General features: G+C 38.6%; 1 protein-coding gene across 3 annotated transcripts; it reads right to left on the bottom strand.

The window, feature by feature from the left end:
* Positions 1-1,539: 1,539 nt before the first annotated feature.
* ERGIC2 (ERGIC and golgi 2) lies at positions 1,540-22,781 on the bottom strand. 3 transcript variants are annotated; one of them, XM_014964175.1, is made up of 14 exons: positions 22,708-22,781; positions 22,223-22,368; positions 18,869-18,977; positions 16,846-16,892; positions 15,209-15,279; positions 13,637-13,677; positions 12,803-12,904; positions 11,263-11,358; positions 9,409-9,464; positions 8,505-8,603; positions 7,147-7,244; positions 3,392-3,554; positions 2,454-2,533; positions 1,540-1,681 (listed from the first exon to the last, which is right to left on the bottom strand). In XM_014964175.1, the coding sequence occupies exons 2-14, from the start codon at positions 22,326-22,328 to the stop codon at positions 1,616-1,618; spliced, it is 1,134 nt and encodes a 377-aa protein (XP_014819661.1). In that variant the 5' UTR covers positions 22,329-22,368; positions 22,708-22,781; the 3' UTR covers positions 1,540-1,615. The 3 variants fall into 3 exon arrangements, with proteins under 3 accessions (XP_014819661.1, XP_014819663.1, XP_014819662.1); XM_014964177.1 differs by lacking the exons at positions 22,223-22,368; positions 22,708-22,781 and adding exons at positions 17,334-17,426; positions 18,064-18,387; XM_014964176.1 differs by lacking the exons at positions 22,223-22,368; positions 22,708-22,781 and adding exons at positions 17,334-17,429; positions 18,064-18,387.
* Between the last annotated feature and the right edge of the window lie 539 nt (positions 22,782-23,320).

Consider the following 23,320-nt stretch of genomic DNA (forward strand, 5'->3'; position numbering starts at 1 on the left):
TCACATAATGTCTCAGTTTAGGAAGCCCTTTGCTTTGCATAGCAAATCACCTACATTATTTACACTGTGCTCACCACCAAGATCCAAGTGTCCTCTAAAGTACATTAACAGAAGTGAGCAAAATCTGACAACGCCACAGAGATTTTTATTTTTCCATAATTAGTCCTCTCAATTATAATATTCGTTCCATGGCGAGTAAGGCCAGGGTCAGCATCATCTCCTAATATATTATTAAATCAGTTTTGCTGAGAAGGAATCATATTATTAATTTTTTACCCCTGGGAGGAGCAACTGTTTAACTACAGGTGTACACCAGTAGTTCAGCACTGACAGAATGTTTAGTTTCTCAAAGCACCATCTGCGTAATAACATTCATTCTCAGTAGCATATTTACAATATAAAACTGATATTGCTCTCTTCATTTATTTTACAAAAACCTTCATGAACAATAAGGATTAGTTCTGCAGATCCTTTTAAATCACCTGCCTGCAGCAAAATTATTCAGATTCCCTGAAGTCACCTACTACCAATGCCACCGCTCCCTGCCTGGGCCAGCAGACCTCCCAACTGCCCCAAACTCTACATTTCTGCAGTATTTAGCTGAACCAAAACAAGGCAGCTTCTTGCTCTTTTTCCTCCCCATCTCTGGGATTTGCATACCAGGGCTTCCATACCAGCAGCAGGACAACAAGGAAGGTTCCATCAAAGCAATTTCTTTACCAAGAAAGAGGCATACAAAGATTTCCTGATCTTTTGCTAGGGAGTCTTGCCTTTTATCAAAACTACAGTCAAATGCCTTATTTAAAAGGCTTCTTATTCCAAGTCACAAAGCTGTGCACACCGGTGCCCGTTCTCAGAGTCCTTGGGCACTTCCAGGCCAACCCCAGGAGCGAGGTTCTCACTGCTGGCCAAGTGGCTGTGTGAAAACACAGAGGAACTCCTCTGCTCCGCGTCACGTTCCTCTCACTAAGGAAAGGGGGGACTACAGAAAGGCAGCGGCTACGACCAACATTATGGCTTGGGCTCCACCTTACTCCCTGAGTTCTCTCTCCTCTCCCTCTTCTTCAGGATTTTCTAGGATTGCTACCCACCTGTAAGGACAGCACCTTAGCCCCCGGCCCCACCATTTCAAAAGAACAAGGAAACCCAAACCGCAGTCCGTACACCCAAGAGAAAGCCCAGCTCTGTTTCTGTCCCTCTTTGCCTCTGCCCGGCTCTTCCACACATCCCACATGTACTCCTTCTCCTCGGAGCCCGCCGGCCTTCCCAGGGCTCCCTCTTCCCCAAGAGCACCAGGATGCTGCAGCGGCCGATGGCAGTCATCACCAAGACACTCAGCGCAACCATGAATACTGTACTGGTGGCAACGCTCCTGTAATCTCCAGAAGATGGTCCACCTCAGTGGTCTCACACCCTCCTGTGACTCCATGTGCACTTAGAAAGACAAAAAATTACACAAATTGTTTTGCTGTTGGTGGGTTGGTTGGTTTTTTTTTGTAAAGGCTTCGTTTTTTGCTGCCCGTCAGCACTGTCTCAGCATATTGCACAATGTTTTCTTTATTATAAAAAAATGTCTTCTGTGTCAGGCAGGAAGAAAGAAGGTTTTCTCAGGAGGCTAATGCGTACTATTGTCCGTAGTTCGAGGTAAGTGGTTGCTTGTGTGGCCATCAGGAAGTGGGACCTATCAAACAAAACCAAAGTGTTATGAATGGCTTGTCCAGAAACAGAATCTCCCCTCCCTCCCCCAAAATACACACTTCTTTATTCTCGGGCATTTCTTGTGTGCCTTTTGCCTGCTCTTCCAAACAGAAGTTACACAAATCTGTTTGCCTTCCCTCCTCTCCCCACACTCACGTAGCCTTGCCAGCTGGCAAACTTCAACCAAACCTGAGAGAAAGGTAGAAGTCTGAAAGGCTATCGACAGGCTTAAACGGGAAAAAGAGAAGTAATATAAAATCAAGACATTGCTGGAGGAGCAATCCTATCCATGCCCAATGAAGGGAAAGGTAAAGACTGCCCAGCTCTTTCCCGCTGCTGGGCAGTGGCCTGCAGGCTCATCAGCTGCCACACTGAAGGCCAGGAGCACACGGGGCCTCTCCTTCAGTCAGCAGGACAAGCAGAAGATGATGTGAGGGAGACTGACAAGGCCTGGGAAAACAGGTAATTTTTGAAGTACTATGAAAATAAAAATAATATAGTAAGGAAAATGGAGGGTACCTAGCAGAGAAATCTCTAAGAGACTTGGTTTCGTTAAGTCAGCCTCTTAGAAAACACCTTGCTCCCATACGTGTTAGGTTTCCCAACTGTTTTTAAAAGCTCATATATATGTTAAAGGTGAGGGGTTTACTGCAAGCATCTTAAATTCTGCTGGGACCCAGTCCCAGAGTTGTCCTTGTCACCCATCCTCAGGTAGCCACACCACTTGTTGCATACTCAGAGGAAGCTTTTCTTACCGATGTGGATCCGTAAGAGCCCAGTCTGAAACGGCAAAAAATAACTTCTGCCACAAATCTTCCAAAGCCATGTAAAATTCCTGCAATGTCAAGCGATTTAAATTGTCACAAGTAGTAAAACTGTAATATTCACAGAAGTATTACAAGAAAACTCTACACAGCAGTTAAATGGGATACAGTGCAGTAAACCGGTATGTAAAACACTGAGAAATCAACACAAAAAAGGAAACATAAGGGCAGGGGGAATTCTAACATTCTAAAATGAGCTGATAAAAGCAAACCCAAAGCTATCCAAGCAATTCTAATTCCCTCTGCCTGGCTTTTAGAGGTAAAAATACCTTCTGTGGGCCAAAAATATCTACTTTGAAAGAGAGCTTTTAGTTCAAGGTCTCTTTACTATGCTCTCTTCAAGTGAAAGCCAAGAAAAGAAATAACTTGTAATCAAGATACAATTTACTTAATAGTCAAGACATAATAGGGTGTCTTTTCAACTTAGTTTATTTCCTTTAGAAGGAGCAAATCTTGCAGTACGTGACAAGTTATACAAGGAAAATCCTCTCAATTACTTTAGATGGGATTTTATCTCAACTTTTGGTTCTGATTTAGCACTGGATCCCAGCTACACAAAATACACAGAATATCAGAAGTCAGTGTGTGTGTGTATAGATATATATCTATATCTATCTCCTTGCTCTTCCAGAAGTAAATAACCTATGCCAGAGTAATCAAAAAGGAAACAGCAGGCCCTCAGAACAGCAGAAATGTCACACTGGGACACCAAACATTAGTAGCTTTCATTGCACATTTCAGTGCACACAAACGGTCACTTAGTCTTAAGCCTGCTGGAGATCCAGGACTCCCCTCTAATTTATCCGTAACAATCACCACGACCAAAAACATATCCGGTAGAACTTAAGAGAGAAAGCACTGGTAGTTACCTGTAGTTGAAAATATTCCCCCAATTATGCCACAGAGCCTCACTAAGAACTGCCAAAAAGGCATGTGCTCTTCTGTCACCGTCACCATAAGTGAACTGATATCATATTTCATGAATATGCCTGACACCCCATGGCTGCCAGCTGCATGGTTAATTACTCTTTCCTGAAAGAAGAGACAGAGACACAACTTACTCACTTCTTATTAGTCACAAGGAAAACAATCTTAAGAGATGTGATGACAAAGAGCTGCCTAATTAAGAGTTAGCAATCAACAGAAGACCAGGGAACATCAAGAAAACTTTGGCTGGTACCTTCTAAAAGTCAAACATTAATAAGTAACAATTGACTCTCCTGGTTGCTGGTCTTCTGTGCTGCATATCAGTGTTCACTACCAGGCTCTGGTACTACCCTCTCTAGATTTGCTCAGATGATCCTTTAAACGAGGACGTTTATAATTAGGCTGCTTTTGGTACCTCTGAGGATAAGTGCTAGTCTCGAACTGGCCTGTGAAGGCAAGTGAGTACACAACACAGGCCCCCAACTCTCCCTACTTTATGGGCTACTATTAATCACTTACATCAGGATGAGCTGTTGAACAGCCTTAGCTATGGCAGTTTTCCCAGAGGGTGTTTGTAAATCTACATACTGCATCTAAGACTCATTAGGTTTCATCCTCCTCCTTCCTTGGAGTGCATCTCTAGACTCACATGCCACAGAGGATTTAATTGCTGGTTCTTCAAAGTATGAGGGAAGACCCTAAACTGAAGTATACCATAATGGAAATTCAGATGCTTAAGTTATTAGACCAATGCATTTTTTTCCTCATGGTATAATTACACATATGCCATAATCCATCACTTTGATGAAAGAGAAATAAAATGGAAAAAGATCAAAAATTTAAAGTTTCTGAGGTCTGAAAACTGAATACCAGTACCGGGCCTCTTTTCAAAACTTTGTTCAGTCAGTTCATTTCAGCCAACAGTCACACAGCAAGAAATACACCTCAATAAAAATAGTAAATAATTCACCATGACTACTCTAAACAGATCAGAGCCCTCAGTCCTAATCACAAAACTTCTACAGTTTCTTCTCATTTGCCCAAATTCTCAAACCAAAAGACCCCAAAGAGGAGAATGTGGCTGCTATAAATTTCTACTTTAAAAAAAAAAAAAAAAAAAAAAGGTTTCGGGAGAACAAAAGCTCAACACAAGTTTCTTTCAAAAGCTTGCTATCGTTTTGGTGGAAAGGTGTTGATAAATGTACTGCCAGGTAAGTCTGGCTGAAAATACACAAGGGCAGCAGAAAAGAACGTAACCAACTGAAGACAAACTCAGCCATGTCTTGGAGTCAGAAAAAACAGACAAGCAAGACTGAACAGAAAAGCAATATATCACAGCTCCATTTCATCTGTAGATTTAACAGTCTGTGCTCAAAAACCATGGAGAATACTGCACAAAATGAAAGGAAAATACCCCTTTGAAATCCAGACTAGACTAGGCAACTTCTCCACTCAGCTGAAGTTGACATAAACCATATTGCTTCTTTTGCTACCAAACCAAAGTAAAAAGGATGCCAAAATAATGTATCAGTTATGATACTTGGTCACAGAAACTTCACAATTGTTAAATAAATAAATATCAACTCAAAACAGTACAGAATGCTTTATGTATAATTTCGAGAGCATGACAACATTCAGCATTATAGGATGGCTGATCAGACATACTAAGAAGGAAGAGAAGACTGAAGTAGTTAAACAGAACCTTGCCATTGACAAGGGACAAACAATTATTTTTTTGTTTGTTTTTCCTCTATTACTTCCCTGAGCCTTATCGGTCTTTTGAGGTCAAACGGTGAAAAAAGGATATGAAGTTAAACAAAATGTCCAAAACTCTACCCTCAAAATATACAGAATTCTTTTTCCACAAACCATTTTCGTCCGCTTCTGCCTTCTACTGCTGCACGTGATTTAACTGTTGGTTGCTAAAACCTGCCAAAAACAACTAGCCCTGCACCAGACACCTCAGTTATCAGTGAAACCTTGCTAGAATTATATTTTTTTAACATAGATGAACACAGTATATCAAACATCAACAACAGTGGGGCTGATTCTGTCCAAACCTTTTAGACTCCACTTCCCAGTCTGTTCACCCCTGGCAATTAAACCTCACTGGATCCAAGTTTTAGCCGTGGCAAACTGACCACCTTTTTCCAGGCCTGCATAGTCTTATAAAATAAATGCACTAAGTTGTTCGGTGTTAACTGCTCTTAATAACCTTTCCCAGCTTATTTGCTAGAGCTCTTTGGTTCCTGAAGATAAAACACAAACAAGCTTCACAGACAAGAGGGCTACCTACCCAGACAGCGAGAGCAAGCAAGTACGTGATGCTGCTTTCCCACCACCATTCACAGGCTTTTCTCCTAACCAACCTGTGACTGTCTTGCAACTTTCATAAAAAAATACAAGCCCCCCCAACAAAATAAAAGAGCTAAGACTGCACAGTTAATTGACAGAAACCATCTTTACAGCAGAAGGAGAGAAAAATTTAATACAGGATGAAATAAACGCAATAAGGAGTAGGATGAGCAGTTGACTGATGTCCAGAAGTTTGAGGAGTACCTTAGCGGTAGCAGAGAAAACATGAAGCAGATTGCTAGACCAGCAGGAGATGGGAGTATATTGCATTATGAAATTCCTCTTCATTCCTCTCTTTGCTTGAGCTTTTGTGAGTTTTAGAGCCAATCTTTCCCTTCAGCAATCTGTATGTCCCAAATTGACCCCTAAGACATCACCTCTCTTCTACTTCCTCTAGCTGTGTATTTTTCAGAAGCACAGCATGGAATCGGGAGGAAATAAAGATTTTTCTCCCTTGGAGAAGACCACAAACTGTATTACAGTGAACTGTCAACCTAATCTCTCTGTGTTTTTTCATCCCAAGGCGTCCCTGTTACCTCTCACTTTATCTGTCATTTTGAATTAAACTTTTTGCAAAGATTTTTTTATTTGACTTTTGAATAAAAGACCAAAACAGAGTTCAGTGTCTGGAAGAGAGACATGTAACTGGTACACATAAGGCCCTTTCCTTATTTACAGCGGTCTTTAAAATTAGTACTTTATGATTTGCCTATGTACTATGCTGCAATAACTGCTTTCTTTATGGATTCAAAATGAAAAGCCTCTCCAAGGCCAGAAGTGGAAGCTCTCTATCTGGACAGTAATTGAAGCTGGTGGTTCAACAAAGGTTAAACAAGACAGCTGAGAGACAGAGGAGCTTGTTGTGGGATTCGTTTTTCATACAAACTACCTTTGTGTCCATTTCTACCACTCCACAATCAAGTTCATGATGTTCAAGGGAGCTGTGTTTTTTGGTTTGCTTCCCACAGGGATAAAAGCTAAAGGTGGATCAAATCTTTGTAAAGCTACAAACAAGATTACGGACCCAAAATTTACAGGGTTTCACCACCACCACCGTTAGCATCCAGTGAAGTGGAAATGACTGGATCTATCACCAATTCTAATATCATGCTCCAGATCTACAGATGCAAAACACTAATGCAAGAAATCAGCACGTGTCACCAAGCATATGTATCTATTTTACTGTCAGTATTACATTATTGACTAGATAAACCTAGTGCATCTTCCACAGAGAGTCTCAAAACCATGGTACAAGTAAGTCTCTGTTTTCACACTTGAGCTTTTGTTAAGAACAATTGCTGTTAGATTTTTCTCTGTTTGGTTTTCTCTCACTTCTACTTACCCTTTCTGTCACCGAAAACTGGTGAGTTTCTGCTGAAATTTTGTATGTATGGAGTTTGGTTGGCACAATTGTGATAAAATATTGGAACATCTGGTTGTCTAGAAGAAAACAAATCTCATTGTTGAATTATATATAGAGTGAAAGACCATCTGAGACACTTACAAATAAATTAAACAAATAATATTTAAAATAATTAATCCACTAAGCCATTTACACTAGGGATATTCTTCAAGGAGTCTCAGCACTGCCAAGACTACTTCAGCACCACCTGCATCAACAAAGTCAGTTTCCATGGGCAAGGCCTATGTCACATTTGTACTCGAGGAAATTAACATTCGATCTATGTAATGAAAAGATTCATTAAGGTCATGTCACTCAAAGCTTCAAATGAAATGCATAGATAGTGTTTTCCACTAGAAATTAAACACTAGAATTAAACAAGTTTCACAGTGTCACATTTTGCATGATATATACATCTTGACAGTGGTTGGAATAGATTTTAGCCATCGAATTGTCTATATGATAGATTTGTCTATATGATGTCTATATGATAGATTTGTCTATATGATGTCTATACGATGCTGGAAGTCCTTCTAAACTGGTTACAGTTTTTCTCTTAATTCGACAGAGAATTCTAGGGAATTCTTCCAGAGCAATCAGCGTGCTTACGTATTTATCATTGCTCTGTCTTTGTGCAATTCCCTAAGAGAAAACACACTGAGAGACTGAAACAATTTGTTTCAACAACCCTACACCCTTCTGGCTGGACGGACAGACCGACTTTGAGACAAGGTTCTGAGGATCACCCTCACGGGGAACGCAATCCAGAGGATGAGGTGTAGGGAGCTCAGTAAAGCTGGTTACTTTACTACACTCCTTTATTCATACATGAGGAAACAAAGTGATACACAAACCCTTCCTGTGGTAACCTCACAAAATACACCACGGAAGGGACAGACCAAATACAGCAATAGAACCCATTACTCCTGGTGCTACTTTTTAAAAAGCAAATCAGACTTATTTTGCCCCTTATGACAACAATCAGATCCATGAATCCCCCTGCAGCATAAACTGCTGCAAAACCCTTTGCAATCTGTTCAGACATGCTGTAACTTCACTGTAACACAGATCCAGAAGAAACTGCAAATGAACTTCACTGAAACAGCAAAGTACAGCAACACTGACATTGAAAAGAAAACGCCCATTTATGATGCCATGCAGATGACTGAACAGGGCATTGCTTGCTACCAAATTCAGCAGGACATATTGTTTGTACATCACAACATTCATAATATTTTAGATGTAATTATTGGAAAAATACAGAAAACAAGATGCTTTTTTAAACACACAACACTTACGATCTGATGCTATTTTTTCTGTTCCATCCAAAGGATTAATAATCCCTGGAATAAGCTCTCCAAATGACAAATGATCTATTCTATGAGAGAAGTTATAGGCTGAAAGACAACACAGGAATGAAACAACATTTTTAAACTATGAGAAATTCAGTTTCTCTAGAGAAGAACTTATAAAACAAACTCTAACTCCATCTGAATCAACCCTGGAGTTGACAAGAGTTAAAATTTCATGACAGGAAACTTCTAGTTGGCTAAATACTAAAGTTATTCTACATACAAGAACCTGAACCGTAACAGTATTAAAAAGAACATTTCATAAATGAAATATACAGAGGAAGCATAAGGCAACCACCACGTTAGTACACTGTCCAATTTTGCACAGGTATAAACTCTGTAATATTATACATTTGTGTTGACATAAATTCATGGGCAGACATTTGGAGATTTAACCAAGTTCATTTTTCACAGTACATCACTCTTGCCTCACACTAAGTACGGCAGCAACACACATTTAGTATTGAGACTCACAACCTAAAAATGAAGTTTCTAAGGACAAAGTTCAGAAATTTTTAACCTTATAAAAGCAGATTTTTGCAGGAAATAGGTTCTTTGGACTGAACTACAGGAATTACATATGGTATCTCTGTTACAATAAAATACATCTGAGATTCCCGATATCATTACTGTAGAAGCAACCTAAAGAGAACATTAATAGTGTTAAACATATGAAAGTAAGTCACTACTGAGTAATAACATTGCAAAGAACATTCTTCACTTTCTTCCACAATGCAATTATTCAGCTACAACACCTTTACAACAGCAACCTATGTTAACATATGAATTAGGAGACGGCAGTCTGAATGAAATGATACCCATTTGTATGGAGATGATAGAAAGAACTTACACTCGTGGCTTACAAGGGCTGCCAAGTGTGCATGGCCTCGAGGGTGTGGTATTGCCCTGAAGAAAGCAAGATACGTTTTATGAAAAATTTGTTTAATGAATCCACACAAAAGACAGTTTTCCTAAACAGGACTGTGTAGAAAAAATACCTCTCCCCCTCTATTTCAATAAATACTTCATAAATTGTGTGCATCTATATATATTTTAAAAATTAATTACATTTTTATTACTGCCAAGTACAGAGAGACTGAATGACAAGGTACATGAAACATTAGACTCATGAAAACCCTCGTACACAAAATTAGTGTCATGTATTTTTAGAAATATCAAATTTGCAGAGTCACCAGGCTACTAGAAGAGCCACCAAGAGCTACCCAGAGAAGCTGTGGGTGACCCATCCCTGGAAATGTTCAAGACCAGGCTGGATGGGACTTTGAACAACCTGGTCTAGTAGTAGGTGTCCCTGCCCAGGGCAGGGGGGCTGGAACTTGATGATCTTTAAGGTCCCTTCCAACTCTAACCATTCTATGATTCTATGAAAAGCTGCAGAACTGTTCAAGTGATTAATGAAAACTTCACTTGTTCTATGACTAAGCAAGTTAACTACGCTCTGTATTTGCTCCCTGACTAAACAAGTTAACTTCAGGTCTGGACTCCTGTTTGTAGACCTGCAAAGAAAGAACGATACAGAGTCTGGTAACAGGGCAAAGAGGGATGGGAAGAGTGGAACAATGTCTGGAAAGTAAAATAGTCTCCCAGCCACATTTCATCCCTACCAGTTCCACCAATAATGCTCATAAGTTTCCCTACTTAGTTTGAGTTAAATCATTAATAAATACATGTAAGTTTTGGACAAAAAAAAGGTGGCAAAAGACAACCAGATCAGTCAAGGTAGGACTACAATAAATAACAAGGCAATAAAATACAAAGGCTGGCAGTGAGAAAAGCTATTAAAAAAATATACAAGAAGAGAGAGAGCAACTTAACAGAATTACAAACATAATGATGAGCAAAAGGAAGCAAAGAAAAGCAAAAGATTATTCAGGGTTGCAGAACTAAAGACAGGAGGAGAGAAGTGATGGCAGTACAGATGAAAGGCTGAGATCATCAGCTCTGAAAAGGGCTTAAGAAGTTGGACATCCAGGGGCAAATCACAGAGGTGGTACAAGACCAGACAGAATGGCATTTGGAGAAATATCCCCACAAAGACAGCAGCTGGAATTACATGTGGATAAATTGGAGAGTATAGACTGCATGCTAGGATCTCTGGTGACAGAGGTGGCAAGAAGGTAAGTGAGGACAGCAGAGCTGTAGAACACAGAGAAAGGTGAATACAAGTTCATATGCAGCGTATATAAGCCAATACCATTGCTGAAGTGTAGCAGAAAGTCTCTCCTCAAATCAAGAGGAAGTGGCATTTAGCTCCCTAACTACGGCTCTACCCCTATGTTATCTCAGCACAGAAACAGCACAGATCTGCACTTCATCCCTGCAAGTGACCTCTGTACTAACAGGAAGGAGAAGTTTGGACAGGCCCAAAGAACAGAGGCAAGTACAAGTGGTCCCCTCCACACCATACACTTACAGGGGACCTATTTTCAAGAGTTTTCACCCCGTAAGACACTGGAATTCATAACCACTACATTGCATACAATAATGCACTGCATTGTTTCAGTAACTTATGAAGAAATTTGTTTTTAACTGGGCAAGAAAAGATGCTTGTGTATGGGATGGTTAATAAAAACCAGTCATTAATTTAAAAGCGTAAAAACATACACAGACATATACATGCATGCACTACATATAACGTAGAAGTCTTTTTGTGTATTCTGTTCAGTTTCTGAAAATAACATACTTGCCCACAGTTATGTGAAAGTTCCCTGCCACTTTATTGACATAGAGATGACCATGAATTCTGCACGCGTCTGGAGACTGTAATGAATTATCTTCCCTGTATAAATAAAAAAAAAACATAAGAAGTACTTGAGAACATTCACTAACAGAAATAACAGCAGTACAGTTAGATTTCTTTTTCCTAGCACAAAGATATAGCATTATCATCTACCTCTCCTCATTGTATTCTTCCAGAATTATAGCAGGGATGGTGAGAGGGAAGGAATCTAGTAAAAGTCAGCCTGCTGAAACCAATAAGCTTTTGTTCGTACTACAGAGAGCTGGCCTACAAAGCTAACTCATGATACCTCAACATGTGAACAGAAAACATAAGCGTATCTTGCTGCCCTGGGGATTTTTTTTCCAATTACTTCTACCAAAAATGGTTTGTTGGGGAAGTTTTAACGCTACACTGAACATCACAAAATATATTAGACCCGTTAACAATATTGTAGCAAGAACAGCTTTCAACATTTATTTTTCGTGGAACCTTCCTCTTTCCACACTTCTTGGGATGTCCACAACTCAGAACATGTTCATAAATCTGCTGCTTAAACACATACCAAGCATAAATAACACCTCAAATATTGCACTAACAAGTATCATAGAGGCACAGAAGGACCTAAGGACTTCGAAGACATCAACTAAGAAAAAAATATTTTTTCAGCCCTCTTTAGCCTTGCCTTAGGAAGAAAGGATGCATTTAGTCCTCAAAGAAGGAGATTACAACACAGAAAGCGCATACAGTGTTTTTGGTGTTTGTTTTGTTTTATTTATGGCTAGTTTGTGTGGGGTTTTTTTGTTTGCTTTTAAGGGGAAAAGAATTTCAGCTTTCAAGTAGAAAGTGTTTTCCCCTGGGGAGGAAAAAAAAAAAAAGTCAGATAGCATCTAGATTCAGGCAGACCAAGCCTTCCACGCATTAGTCTCTCCACATTTTGTGGGCAGTGGAATCAAGTGTAAAGAGCAAGGTCTTTCCATGCAATTTGAACAGTGCTATCTTAGACCAGGGCATTTACTAACAAAACACATTTTTATTCAAAGGTTGGTTCTTTTAAAACCATGAAGTATTAAGTCACGGGAGTTTTTTTAAAAGTTGCTAGACAGGAAGATATTCTTTCATTAAAAAAAGACTTTTATTTCTTATTGCTTTGGCATTACTAATTCACATTAAAAAGGAAGCATCAGATAAAATGGACTAAAAGGTTGTAGGTATAGATCTATGTGTGTGGCTGCATTATGCATACATATACACATATAAATACATATACAAAACCTTGAAACCTTCTCCAGGTTGGAAACCCCAGAGATTTTCATAGAACTACAGCTCTCCAAAGCGAGTATTGAGCACACTATTTCAAAATATAATAAAAAGCAGTAAGGTTGTCTTTTCTTACAACCTTATCTTCTGGGAAAAAAAAAATCATAACCACAATAAAATGTGAAGTTTAATTAAATAGGGTGGGGAGAGAGGAATGACAACACAATACCTGACTTTTTCTTACCGTGGCGGCAGTGCTGTAGAAGCACTTTTAAAAGCACTTTTGAATATCACATCTTGAAGAGAGTGTTCTTCCTGCAGCCTACTCTGAATTACCTGCAGCATCCTAAAGATTACATAGACAAGTGTGAAAGCATGCAACAGGAAAACAAAAAATAACTTCACAATTAACTATCAGCTTCAGTTGCAGGTTATAAATCAAGAAGTTAGTAAGGTTCATGTCAGTATTAAAGCGTTGCAATAAACTTTGAGAATGGTATTTTATACAGAGCTTAAAGCCCTGGTGCTCACAGCAGTCCGTTACCAAAACGCCAAAACTAGCCAGACTCCCACATAAGCTTCAGGTTCTGTTACAAGATTATTAGTGCAGCAATCACACACATTACCAAGCTATTCCAGTTTAAACGATAAACAGCGTGTCAATTATATGAAGTTATATGAAAGACAAACTCATTTGCTTTCACAAGAACGTGTCACTATGGTTCAGCTTTGACATTTAGATACCCAGCTATCTGCGTTACACGCCCCAACCTGTAATTAAAACTCATGCTACCAAGCATTAGTTTGGAAACAAGTTGAGTGAGTCCATACATCTCGACTTGCAAGTGCATGACCCGATTCCACAAATAAGTCCAAAGCCAATTTTTTTTACATAACGGAGATCTCAAATCATATGGAAAGCAAAGTACAGTAATATCTTTTCACAGATTTGCACTCCCAAGTTACAAGCAAGGGCTGTTAGACCCAAAACAAAGCTCTGTCACATGACTCTGGTGTACCTCAAAGCCACTTCCAGTACAAATAATACAAACCATAGGCATGCATCTCAGTACTTTACCTTTGCCATTCTTTTTGTTGTGGGCTGAGATCAAACACTACCTGAAACAAAAAGAACACATCCAATAAAACATGCAGGAACCATAAAGTCCCATCCACAAAAGCCAGAAGAGAACTGGGGTGTGGGAAGGGGTGGGGAGTTACAATCAACTTCACACTTGGTAGCACATACTGCAGTTTATGAAATTACTTTGCATTTTAAATAATACATTCAGTGTTCAAGTATGGGAATTTCTGTCCTCCTTCCCCCAGAATTACTCACTTGTTTGCATTTATAAGTTTAGCATCTTTTCCTAAAGCTCTCATAACTCAAGTCAGCAGTCTCTGCCCCTCTAGCCTTTGACAAACACTCTCTAGAAGAAGCAGTGACTGGCCATTTATTTCTAAGCGATATAACTGACGTACATGGTCTTAATGCAAATAGGAATGAAACAGGCAGAGGAGTAATCTTTGAAAACAAGGGTCCAGGTGCAGATTGTTTATTTCTAGGGTCAGCCTACACTGAGCACTTCTTTAAGACAAGCTACCAGATCTACTAGACTTCAACCAGTACAATAATATCACCAGTGACATCTGTGCATGGAATTCAAATCTATGTATCGTTAACACCGATGTACTCCAGACAGTAAATTCAACTGCAGTTAATGCTCAAACCTATCTAGAGCTATAGCTCAAAGAGATCAAGTACAAAAAGTTTCCTCTTTCTAGGATTATAATAATTGGGGCAACCACTAGCAGCAGCAGCTATAGCAGCACAGAGATGACTGTCCAGACAAAAGAGAAAATGTTCCAAGGAGAACAAACACAAAAAAACCAAGCTCCTTCCCAAGCACGTTGTTCATTCAGCCACCCCCTCCTGCTCACACACAAGTAGGAATTTCGACAAAACTGTTATAATTTGGAATATGGTTCAGTTATTAGAGAATGCAATAATTACAGCAGGGAGTTACATTCTCTAATAGGCTTTCTGTAAATGATAAATTACTTTCCTACAGAATAATTACTTCAAAGCTTATTGTACTATGCCATCAAAACCACTTTAAGAACATAGGCTGACACAGTTCCAGAGCCTTCAGTTCACAATGCAGAAATTAAAAGGGTACTAACCCAATTTACGATCTGTAATGCCATTCAACATTATAAAGATATCACAGTAACTTTCTACCCCTTTTGAGAATCACAGTATTCTTCTAGTTAAAAAGCAATTACATCAATTCTCTTTTTATGAGAGCTCTGATAGTTTTCCTTCCAGATCGAATACTGTTAGCTCTTATCCCTAGAATTCGCACATGTAAAAATAACTAGCTGTAGAAATCACTACCTTGTTAAGAAGGACTGATCTGGGAGTCTGCTGTATTCAAATCTGCTGTATTTTCAGAGGGTGAACACACAGAAATCCCAGTGCTGGCTTTTTTGCCTAGCAGATTCCTGGGGCAAGCACTGCAGACCCCACTCAAGCATCAGACAATACTTGGGGAGGTTCTGTGCAGCCCAGCTGTGGGGAAAAAACACAAGCAAGCAAACCAGCCTAGCAGTGTTCCACTTTGAAATAAAAAGGTAAGAATCAACTTACTGGTTCATAGATTAGCCCATCTGCAGAGGCAACCATTGTTTCTGCTAAATCCAGAACATCAGCCCCCACATCTATTTTAAACAGGAAGAAAGATATTAAGAGTCAGACAGATGATCATAAAGAAACAAAAAAAAAGTTAAAGCTGAAATGAAGTTTCACAGTACAGTAGCAAACTTTCACTATAAATTACTGTTCCTCGTTAACTAAGTCCAAACCAAAAGAAAAATAAATCTGGCAAGAAGCAGATTGCTGGGAGGAAGGGGGAAACCACAGCATCCTACTTTTCAACCTCTCATATCAGACTATCAACTGATGCACAGTGACCAGAAACCAAATTTTCAGGTTTGCAATATTTTCTCATTGATGTAACACCTTTAGAGATATTGCATGAACAACACACACAAGCATCTAGGATCTGCTATGCATAAGTATTTTTCCCTGTTTCTTAAGCAGTGAATCCAAACCAAGACTTGTCAAAACAGAGGATAAAGTCTTGTTTATTTCTCAAATTACAAAAAAAAAAAAAAAAAAAATTAAAATTTTTTTTTCAAACTGGATTTTTTTTTTTTGGCCACCTGTTTGCCCAAAGCTGTGTTTAAGAAACTTTATTGTCTGTAGTTGAAGGTCTGATTTGGTCCTTTTAATCTTAATTGCTCTTTGGTGTGATTTATAACTTATTTAATTTTAAAAATCAGGTTTAAAAGTGTGCTTCCTTGTAGTCATCGATATTCATTTTATATATTAATTGTATGTTTCTAAAGACAGTATCTTTCTATTTTCAGGCTGCAGATGGGTTCCTATTTGTGGTTGGATGCAACAGAGGAAAAATTCTGTTTGTCTCAGAATCAGTTTGCAAAATACTTAATTATGATCAGGTGGTTATAACTGAGTTTAAAAAAAAAAAAAAAAAAATTCAAATTTTTTATTCTAACTGGAAAGTAATTGAAAAAAATTAAAATAAATTTAAAGAGTAAGAAGGAATGACTTGTGAGTTAATACTTGTGAGACAAAAACAAATTGTATGGTATTGATATACCATACAATTTTTGTAAGGTTTAACCTAGCCAAAAAAGTAAGTCTTGAAGATTTGCTTGCATTCCTGGTAGAAGTAGTATTTTCTCTCTCAGTCCAGGACAACCAAATTCAGTCCATACAAATAATGGTTCATTACCTAAATTATGTCAAAAGAATAGTAAGCATCATCTTTAAAAGGGAAAGCACCCATATGTTCATCAGAAAGATGAAATTACCTGATGGTTCTAGTATTGTTCAACAAAAGACCAGATTAATATTTGCCAAGTTCATAAATAAATAAAAGTTGTGATGAATTCCTACTGCTGAGCTGTGTCTCACAATGCGGTTTTAGAATATTCCAGCTAGAGAGAGAGTGGAACAACAGATCCCATTTGTGCTGACAGACAAAACTAAGTTCTGAGATGTGAATGAGATGACATAAATACTTCTCTTCACATCTCCTACCAATTCTTTCAGTGAGTCATATGCCACTACATACCATCAAGATCAGAAGACATCTCACTGTTAGAGTATTTTTAACAACACCCAACTATATTGCAAGTAAATGCATGTTCTGAAGAGCTTTTACAATGTTTCAAAACTTTCACTGCTGCAATACTTACATTGACACCTCATGGCAACTGTAATATCAATATTGATTCTTAACTTACTGAAAAGAAAAAAAAAGGAAAAGAGGCAGTAAGGATAGTAAGTAACATTGAGTACAAGTATCAAGAGATATATTACTAAAATTCTCAGATTACTCGCAGAAGCACAGTCAAATAACAAAATTTACACCAACAAATATAAACTTAAGCCGTTTAAAATCTGAGTGAACAAAGATGGACTTCTAATTATTAAAGCACTGATGATCACTTGTAATTTAGGAGTTAAAGCATCAGATTTTCCTGTTGAATTTTACTATGAAACTCCTAACAGATTTACTGGAAATATTATTGGCCAAAGAGCTTGTCTTACTAAAAATATAGTTTTCAATATTTTACAAACTTTTTTTCCACACAACTACAACAATGCAATAAATTCCACAGAAAGCAGTGAATCAGGACAATGTAGGAGTTACAAATCTAATACTGAGTGAATATTTGAGCACCTTCCTCCTGTTTTGTCCTTAAGACAGGCCACAGTATTTCCAATCCTCATCAGAATTCCTTGGGACAGTGATACTCAGGATTGGGCTGAGAAGCTGCTAAAACAGGTTCCAGAAAAAGACAGTCGGTTTTGGTAGCACTGCTTCTGGAAAAAGCTCTTTTCTCAAAAATGCTTCTATATTATAATAGCAAAATGCCTTTTTTGTTAAGATCTTTATCCTGAATGTTTCCATAACAAGGGGCGGTAAAACACAGTTCTTCCCATCAGGGGAAAAAAACCAAGCCCCATGCCTCAAAAAAATCCATCACACCAAAAGTCTGGTTGTGTGGCATTCCCCAATATCCCGGGCACTTCCTATTGGTTTTCATGTTAGTTTCACAAAAGTCATTTAAACTGTAACAAATAAATCCCCTCACTATAGTCACATGGTCCTATCATCTCCAGGGAGATTCTTTGGGGAACTCAGCTGACAACAAACAAATCACATAAGCAAGGGATTCAACACTGGCTCAAGTGGGGATCAGACACAGTCAGCAGACAGAAGAAAAACAATTAAAGCAGTAACAATCTCCATCAGTTTAAACTGTCATAGAACCACAGGCTGCAGGATGTCTCCCAAGTCCCATAATAGTCTCTTAACCACTAGACTATCCTTCCCGTGCAATAGCTTCAGTAGGGAAAGAACCTACTTTAGCAAAGGCCTAAATGTGTGTCTGTCTGAATGGATTTACCTTAACCTGGGGTTTTGATGCATCTCGCTTAAATTTCTGGTATTTATTTTTTCATTACAGAAATCTTTGGTATTTCCGACGTACAAGACATCTAATTAATAGACGTATCTTTAGCTTGTTACCACAGCAACTAGTCAAACAGCTTTTAAAGTTGTTCCAGTTCCAGACATGTGATATTTAAAGATGTTCTGTGCACAAAAATCTCCATCAACTTCACATGGACTCATGGGTGCCTGGTCACCTCAGGAAGAAGGGCAAATGCAGTCCAGACAAGCACATGAAACCAACCACAAATGTACCTTCAGCCAATCTTGGAGGCTGGAACTAGAGACAAGATCAGTAGCAGTTTCTAGATAACATAGTCAAAGTTCTGAGTGCTTAAGGTCCACCTTCAACACAATAAAGCGTAGTGGCAATACAGTAACTGTATAAGCTAGAGTGAGCATCTGGTGAATCTTGTGGGTTAACCGAGCTGATGTAAACCCACTGATTTACATATCATAATATAATTACAAGCTGATGTACGTATCACAACATCCTCTGAATAGTTAGCAAATAATTCCTCAGGGGACTCCACCAAACCTACACTATTTTGATGTCTTCATTGCAGAAATCTCTATTTCTCATCTTCATAGGTTCCAGGAAAAAACAAAAATCAACAGAAGAAAAATCAAGTCCCTTTAATATTTCATTTTTAATTTCAATTATAAATTGCTTGCAAGTCACATGAACATTTTAAATCAATTCTTCCCTGAAATATGGGTAACTTAAGTTTTTAAAAGGAATTCTAATGGATAAAACTTACCTAGTAAAATCCTTGTCTACTTCATATTCATATTTCATCCATGTGTCCCGATACACCGTGAACTCCATTACAGTCAGGAAAGCTATCGTTGTAAATGCTATGAGAGAAACTAAGCAGTCAAAAGAGAAAAAAAAAAAAAAAACAAAAAAGGTTTAGATTGTGAGAAATATTATTCGAAAACATAAGCAGAACAAAATTCTAACATTCTAGAATCCAAGTGTTACCAGTGCAATACTGGTATCTTTGATTTACAAATCCATAAGCTGCTCTTAGAAAAATGTTTCCATATCTACAGTATTTGCTTCTATATAGGAGGGGAAAAGAGTAAGTCCTATCTTTGCATCAAGAATGAACTTTAAACATCAAGTACAGTCAAATACTAGAAGGATGGGGAAGTTGTGAAATCCCTAAACAGAAGATTTAAGAACAGGCTAGATCCTCCTCCACATATAAAACAAAATGCCTACAAATCACTGTCAAGGAAGGTCTAGGCAAACTCAATCCTAAATCCAAGCACGAAAGGAGAAGGTGCACCTTGAAGTCCCTTTAAGCCTATACTTGTCTACAACTTAAGTTTTTATAACAATCTCTTTTTATATCTAGTTTTAGAGCCAAGAATGTAGCAGGTGAGAAATAACATGTCCCATCCTTGGAGGTGTTCAAGGCCGGGTCGGATGGGGGTTTGAGCAACCTGGTTTAGGGGAAGGTGTCCCTGCCCTTGGCAGGGGGGTTGGAACTAGATGACCTTTAAGGTCCCTTCCAACCCAAACCATTCTATGATTATACACATTATATGCACTGTCCACTTAAAAAAAGGTGCCCTTATTATATTACTTGTGTATATAAATACACAAGTATATAAGCACAGCCAGGACTCCCACCCCAATATTTCAAACAATTCTCCCTCTGGTGATAAGCAACACACAGCCATCCCTTCTACCACCAGCTAAATAAGTGAAGAACTGGATTGAAATCACTTTTAGGAAGAAAACTAATTGGTATATTTTAATGGTATATGTGCCTCACTTATCTCCAAAGCAGCCTATGCGTCACACTTGCAAAGTTGTTCAATGCAAAGGGAAGATCATCCTGCTGCACACAGTCAGAAACATAGGAGCAGAAGCATAGAAGCACCAGCTACATCCCTTTTGGGGGGCAAAAATCTTGGCTTTGTTAAGTTGAAAAGACCCTTCCGTTACAGGGCACGGTAGTGATTTTTACAGTTTATTGACCGTACATGTTTTCCACCTGCATTCTGTGGACTATTTCTATGGAGTCTGTGAAGTGCAACTTGAAAAAAAACAAGCCCATTGTTGGTAGGCTTCAATTCCCCACAGAGTGGTCTACAGCCCAGGATGGCAGCAGGGACATGAAGGCACTGTCCTACAGGATCAGAAAAGAAACAGCAGCTGCAGCACTGGCTGTTGCATTGATCAACACCATTTCAAATCCCAGCTTTCAGCTGAAGCCATGTAACGATCGCATATATGAAGACCTCCATGTCAAAGCATAGTGTGAAAGCAGATGCACTAATTAGTTAATTATTTTGGCTAGCAATTTCCTTTAGGACCCCAGTAGGTCACACGCACCCCAGCAATGCAATAGGAAAGCTGGAGCCATACTGTCTACCCAAACACGAATAAACAATTACAGCTGTAGCTGCTTTTGGGTAAATCTGAGCAAAGTTATATGTGGATCTGAACAAGAAAATGAAGTCTTGTAGAATTTCCAAAGACAGATCCTCTTTTCTGAATGCTCTCCCAGCCCCAGAGCTAGAGTCTCAGCTTGTTTGAGATACCGGTACTTCTTCTCCAATGGGTTTTAGGCACTGAAAGCCTGAGAATAGGGATGCAAAACATACCAAGACTCTGTCACATCAGAAAGCAAGCCTGGCACTTTAATCCTAAATGAAATGGGAATACTATATTAAAATTTTAAAATGACATAGAATAAGACAATCCTGTATTGTCATTTATAAGGTTACTGGGATAAACCAAAGAATGTTAAAATAACTTCTGGTATTCAGAAACCTTCAAGGCGCTGTTCACCAAAATGAAGTTCTCATAAAGGATAGGGCTATACTACAAAAAAGAAGTTTCTGAAGTATTTATTATTTTTTCTATGAATTACAACATAAAAACGACTCATTTGCTTTCTCTGGAACTGGGACTAACATTAGCAAAAACTTATTTAATCAGCTCTCCAAGATCATTTTATATACAATAATCCTTTAATTATTAACAGCACAATTCAGGAAAGATAGCAAAGTAATACAGATCCCTGTGATATTTACTTCTACACAAGCGGAGTCATTACTTCAGAGGCTTATCTGTAGATTGCAATTGCTTCTTGTACTTTTCATTCAAGTGAGTTTCAGACATAATCACACATGAGAGAGACTTTTGTCCTCCATTTCAAAGTAACTGCTAGCATTTTCCTATCTGACCACAAACAATTCCAATAGATGAAGTCACTATTTCCAGATCAGGTTACCTCTAACCCAACCCAACTTACAGGCACAATTTTCTGTTCAGATACATATAGAAAAGGTACTTCCTCCAGCTACAGCTTTTTGAGAGAAGCTCAAGTGACTACAAGGATGGTACAAGTGACTACAAGGAGTAAAGTGTTTAGTTCTTCAAAGGGCTTTCCTTCTCTTAGGATCAACTACACCTTCAAGACAAAAGGCTTTACAAAGTTACTCTCCATCCTGATGCTTAACTTAGCCAGCTCTTAGACACCTCTGGAGAAGGTTTTTCCTCTTTTATGAAAGCACAGATCTGAATTCAATCTGCATTTCAGCCCGTGCTAGCACCATCTCACATAGAAACCAGGCAAAGAGAAAAGGGCTTAATGAGACAAGAAATGAGAAAGTGTTATTACGGCCTTGGCACAGGCACTTCCGGTTGTAATTGGTTAGTTTTTACAGTGAACCTTACATTGGTTTGAGTCTCATCTGCTTTACACAAAAATTTCCCTTGAGGTGAGTGATGAATGCATCTATTTGGATAAGATACTATGCCTTTACTTGAAGGAAGCTCTGTCGGCTCACCAAAAAAAAAAAAAAAAAAAAAAAAAAAAAAAAAAAAAAAAAAGTGAAGAAAGCATCATCAAGTACCTTCGCCTTTTCTGTGTCCATTGTCATCAAGTTCCTGCCCCATCTGGCAGTGGACCCACAAAAAAAAAAAAAAAAAAAAAAAAAAAAAAAAAAAATCAAGGAAACTAGGCAATTTTGGCTAGTTTCAAATGAACACAGATGCCTGTCTTCCTCCTGTTGAAGCTTCTACTCCCAGAGCATGGTAGACTGAGCTAAGAGCCAACATGAATCAATGTCAGCATCTCAATAAGGCCTACCTGTGCCTCCGCTCACTGAAGTCTCCACATAGCTTTCAGGAACCTTTGGAAAGGCATCCAATTCTTTCATCAAATTCAAGGTCTTCTTCCGATTCAGTCGCCTCATCTTCAGCACACTCCTCCACTTCCTCCTTCATATATTCCCTCTGATTTGAGAATAAATCATTATGGTTAAAATACACAAGCAATATTACTCAAACCCACTGGCCATAATCAGAAAGCAATAATAAGGCAATGAAAAACTAAGGAATATGTTTTAAAGAAACACATGCTAGACAACTGGATGGTCACTCTTGCTTCAAGAAAACTGCTAAAATTGGTCTGGACACTGCTGCTGACATTCCAGCTGCATCCAGCACATTCATCATTTAATTACTATGACTAATTTCTTTCTTGATTAAATTCTTATTGGTATTGAATATATTGAATTTTAAATTTAAAAACACCCAAACCCCTCAGTCCTGAAATAGGCTTGCTAAACAGACCTGACAATGCATGGAAGTCACTGACTTAGCAGGGCTTATCTCACAGGCTGCATAAACTCAGGTAGATGTCAAACTGCACTGGGCTCCTATATTCAGCCAATGTGGGCACATATTATATGCTAAAGGAAAAAAAAAAAAAAAACAAACCAACCACATCTCACATTTTTACAGCTGCAGAATTTTATGGTCATAATAAAATCAGTATTTTTCCCTCTATAGAAATGCCATCCGAAACAAATTAAGTATCAAATCCTAGCTTCATCTTTCAGAATCCTTTTTGCCCGTGACATGAGCTCTGCTCTCCTTGGAGTCGTTGATACATTAGGCAGCAGGATGCTGAGAGAAGCAGCCTGCTCAGGAAATACTGTCTTAAACTGTTTCCAAAGCAGGCAAATATGCTCACAACCTAGTCCCGCCAATACGCTGCGTGTTTTAACAAGCTGGCACTGCAGTTCTGCTTCTGAGGAAATGCTGCACTTTGCCCAGAATTTCTGAAGCTAAGAAAAACTATCGTGCATTTACTGTATTCTAAGAATACATCATATTATCGTCCCCTATTTAAAGACACCAAGGCAGGCAAGCTAGCCTACACTGCCAACATGCAAGACAATCC

Source organism: Calidris pugnax, unplaced genomic scaffold (assembly GCF_001431845.1).
Source record: "Calidris pugnax isolate Ruff unplaced genomic scaffold, ASM143184v1 scaffold44, whole genome shotgun sequence".
Taxonomy (NCBI): Eukaryota; Metazoa; Chordata; class Aves; order Charadriiformes; family Scolopacidae; genus Calidris; species Calidris pugnax.